The 4,026-nt window shown below is 37.2% G+C and overlaps 1 protein-coding gene across 2 annotated transcripts in view; it reads left to right on the forward strand.

Annotated features, from left to right (window-relative positions):
* Nucleotides 1–4,026, forward strand: part of ULK4 (unc-51 like kinase 4) — a 511,789-nt gene that overhangs the window by 35,593 nt on the left and 472,170 nt on the right. For both annotated transcript variants that reach the window (XM_010835460.1, XM_010835461.1), the window contains 3 exons: nt 897–957; nt 2,299–2,480; nt 3,347–3,393. In XM_010835460.1, the coding sequence (XP_010833762.1) occupies nt 897–957; nt 2,299–2,480; nt 3,347–3,393 (290 nt within the window). The remainder of the gene's footprint in view (nt 1–896; nt 958–2,298; nt 2,481–3,346; nt 3,394–4,026) is intronic.

The raw sequence follows: 4,026 nt of genomic DNA on the forward strand, positions 1-4,026 counted from the left end.
AAAAATAAAATAAAATTAGAGAAAAAAAAAAACTAAAAAAAAAAAAAAAAGAAATGAGGGTTGAATTTTTAAATTAAAAGTGTCACAATGAAGTCCCCCAGCTAACCCAAACTCATGGATCCAACTGCTACGTGTAGTCTTCATTTTGCTTGAGAAAACCATATGGTCTTCTGTTCAAGACCTCAGCCCACCTTCCAGCTCTTCCGTAAATCCTGACCGCATCAAACCTAAAGTCCTTATTGATTCTCTAGTTTCTTAGAAACATTTCTCTGAAGTCTGTAATTATGTCCTGCCAGTTTTGCATCCTAATATAAATATTTCATGTTTTTTCTGCTGTTTAACAGATGTTTGTCGTATCTTTCCAACCAGAGTGTCAGCTCTCTGGCAGTTGGATCATGTCTTTGATGTGTTTCTCTCCCCCTTCCCACTTAGCACAGTGCTTTGCCTTGACAGGCAGCCAGTAAAGATTTATTGAATAACTAAATTTCTAACCTAGAAGTAAATTAGCTTAAGAGTAAGCCAAGATAGGGTGGACTGACTCTTTTCCATGAAGTTTTATTTTTTTGCAGACGTCAGTTGAAATGATTTTATTTTATGCCTTATCACTCATATTTGTGTATTAGTCTGAAAGAGTTCTGTTGAATGCTTGTTTTTTTTTGTGTTACATTTTACGTTGTTCTTCTCTGTCCTTGTTGATTTGTAATGGCGTCACTGACTTGATGGACATGGGTCTGAGTGAACTCCGGGAGTTGGTGATGGACAGGGAAGCCTGGCGTGCTGCAGTCCCTGGGGTCGCAAAAGGGTGGACACCACCGAGCGACTGAATGGAACTGAATAGGAGATACATCGGGAGACAGATACCCATCTCAAAAGTTTTTTTTTTTTTTTAACCACAGATTATGAAACAACCACCAATTAAATATGATCCAAAAATATTGCATCTACCAGCACATTCAGGTAGGATCCTAAAGGGCTTATCAAATACATAGATTCATGGCAGACAGATACAAATATAAAATTTAATTGTAAATGGAATATTTTATTTATGAATAGCTAAATTTTTATTTTCCTGCCAACTGGCTATTTTCCCTAGGCATTAAGAAACCAGCTATAATCCTCTTGTGCCAGCGTTTGCCTTACTCAGCTGGGTCCAGGCTGCCATGGACTCTTCAGGGCAGGAAAGTTTCTGTGAAGCTGAGTGGGTTTTCCTGTTGTGTGTGTGGGCCCTTCTCCTGCCCTGGACCTTAAAAGCCAGTTGAATTTCCAACATTAATCGTGCTGTTGTGGGTACAGAGAGTTGGAAACCATAAGGAAGAATCGAGATTTCTACCTGAGGGAGTGGGGCAGTTGAGATTGGAGTCAGATGGCTCATTTCTGGGGGGATAATGTAGGCCTGGAGAGACTTGAAGCATGATTGTTACTTTTCTTTTTTTCCTAATGGAAAGTCTTATTTAGGGTGAGTGTAAGAATTTTTTTAATACCTTGAATTTTGATGTATTTTGTTTGATAAATTATGTTTTAAACTAGACCTGGAAAGATTCTTCATCATAGTTGGAGTAGAATCTAAAAATTGAAATCAAAGTAAATGTAAAATAAAATATGTTCATGTTTTAAGTATTCCAAGTAGAGGCACAATTTATGAAAACTTAGAGGGGTTTATCTAGAAATATTCCTTCCCTTTTCCACTTTAGTTTGAATTATTTTAAGAAATTATTGTTAAAGCTTATTTTGTTTAAATATAGAGATTAGGTGAAATTGTGTTAATTTTAGCTGGCGGTTCATTTCCCAGTTTCTGCCTTTTGTTTGTAGGCATTTGAAGGTGGTACTCCCAGATGGTTTCAGCTCTGTATTAACCTAGTTATATTTACTAGTCATTTCAGTGGGACTTCATAATAACTATAAAAATTTTGGCTTTTCCAATATCTTAAGGCTAGGTTGCTTTATTTATGCAAAGGCCATCTTGTTTTTTTCAGAGTACAGTTTTATTTAACTTAGTACTTTGTTATGCTCTTGGTTGCAAGAAAATTCTACTAAATTTAGGCATCTGTCTTGTTTTTTAAGCATAGTTTTCCATTGACATAGTTTACAACATCTCCATGGGTAGAAAAGTAGAAGAATATAGAAGAGTGACTAAAAGTGGTGGCATCTTTGGAGTGTTTTGGTTTTGATGGTGTAAAGTTAGGGTTTTCTTTGCCCTCACTTTAGCTATTGAAATTCTGTGTTCTTCTTTCTCTTGCAACATTTGTAGCAATCTCTTTTCACATAATCCCCACTTTTACTATTTTCTTTCTTCTGCAGTGGATAAATTAGTATTTCTAGAAGACCAGGATTGGAATGATTTTCTGCAACAAGTGTGCTCACAGATCGACTCCACTGAGAAGAGTACGGGGGCCTCGCGAGCCAAGCTGAATCTCCTCTGCTACCTGTGCGTGGTAGCTGGGCACAGGGAGGTGGCCACCAGGCTCCTCCACTCCCCCTTGGTGGGTTCCTAAATATTGGGAAGCAAATAACTCCTTTCACATCCTTGCAGTCTGCCTTCTGCACTTAACTTTATTTCTATAGTGAGAAAAGCAAGCACTAAAATACTAATTCAGTTTAATTAAAATGAAAAAAGGGATTTATCAGGATGACAGGTTTGCCAGTATTGTCCTCTGTTGAATGCTTGTATCTAAAAGCATATGAATCGACATTGACTTTGAAGAGCTTCTTTTTATGTTATGTTACGCTTGCATTTTATGTTAACTTGTAGTAATTGTAAGATTTATTTCATCCATGAAATCATAAGAGAGCAATCTTTTCATCAGCTGCTGGAGTGAGCTGCCCATGTGGAATAGGGGCTCTTTTCCTGGGTCTTCCTGGTGAATTCCAAGGTTTCTCATGTGACACTGAATGGGGAATTGAGTCTCTAAGCATTTTTCCTTCTTCCTCTGATAATATTATTTCTTGGGCTGTCTTGGCTCATCAATGAAACCATGGGAATTTGGCAGAGCTTTTGAAGTCATCCTCAGAAAGGAGCATTTTCCTTTCTGGGCCTTCATTGGGGAACTACCTTGAAAAAATTTAGGTTCATTTTCTTGCAGAGTAGTGTTACAGTTCCTTATTTGGTACTTACGTTTGTGGGGTGAGGGGCAGTGGCATGTTAGAGAATAGAATTGAGTTGGAGAAACTGGACGTACTTGTTTCTTAGTTTTTATCCAGTATATTCAGTGCTTTTGCATCTTTGTAAATAATTACTTCCTTGGTGCGGAATTTGCATTTCATTTGTATATAGGTTTGATTTGTTAATTTAGTGGTCAATTGCTGTCTCATTTCATGATTGAAATACATTTTAATTTTTATATTCTAGTTCCAGTTGCTAATCCAGCATTTGCGAATAGCTCCAAACTGGGATATGTAAGTAACATTTATATTTGAATAAATTATTCTTATTTTATTAAGTAGGTAAAACATGCATATTTATTAAAAGCACATACTCTTAAATACTTATTACGGACTATTCTAAAGTAATGATAACTCTGAATCATAGTCCTTTCTGTACCATTCCAATTGTCAGTTTAAAAATGAAAGTGAAATTGAAAGTCGTTTGGTCATGTCTGACACTTTGAGACCCCATGGACTATGCAATCCATGGAATTCTCCAGGCCAGAATATTGGAGTGGGTAGCCTTTCCCTTCTCCAGGGGATCTTCCAAACCCAGGGATCAAACCCAGGTCTCCTGCATTACAGGCGGATGCTTTATCAGCTGAGCCACAAGGGAAGCCCAAGAATACTGGAGTGAGTAGCCTATCCCTTCTTCAGTGGATCTTCCCTGACCCAGGAATCGGACCAGGGTTTCCTGCATTGCAGGTGGATTCTTTACCAACTGAGCTATCCTTATCCTAATATTGTAAATTCAATTCTAAGGTTATATAAACTACTTTAAAACTTTATTCATGGTTACTCTTTAGAATATTCTTTTTAAAATAATTTTATTTGGTTTGTTTATTTTTGGCTGTGCTGGATCTCAATTGTGGCAGGGGGGGGTTT

This window comes from Bison bison, unplaced genomic scaffold (assembly GCF_000754665.1).
Source record: "Bison bison bison isolate TAMUID 2011002044 unplaced genomic scaffold, Bison_UMD1.0 scf7180017864043, whole genome shotgun sequence".
Lineage (NCBI taxonomy): Eukaryota > Metazoa > Chordata > Mammalia > Artiodactyla > Bovidae > Bison > Bison bison.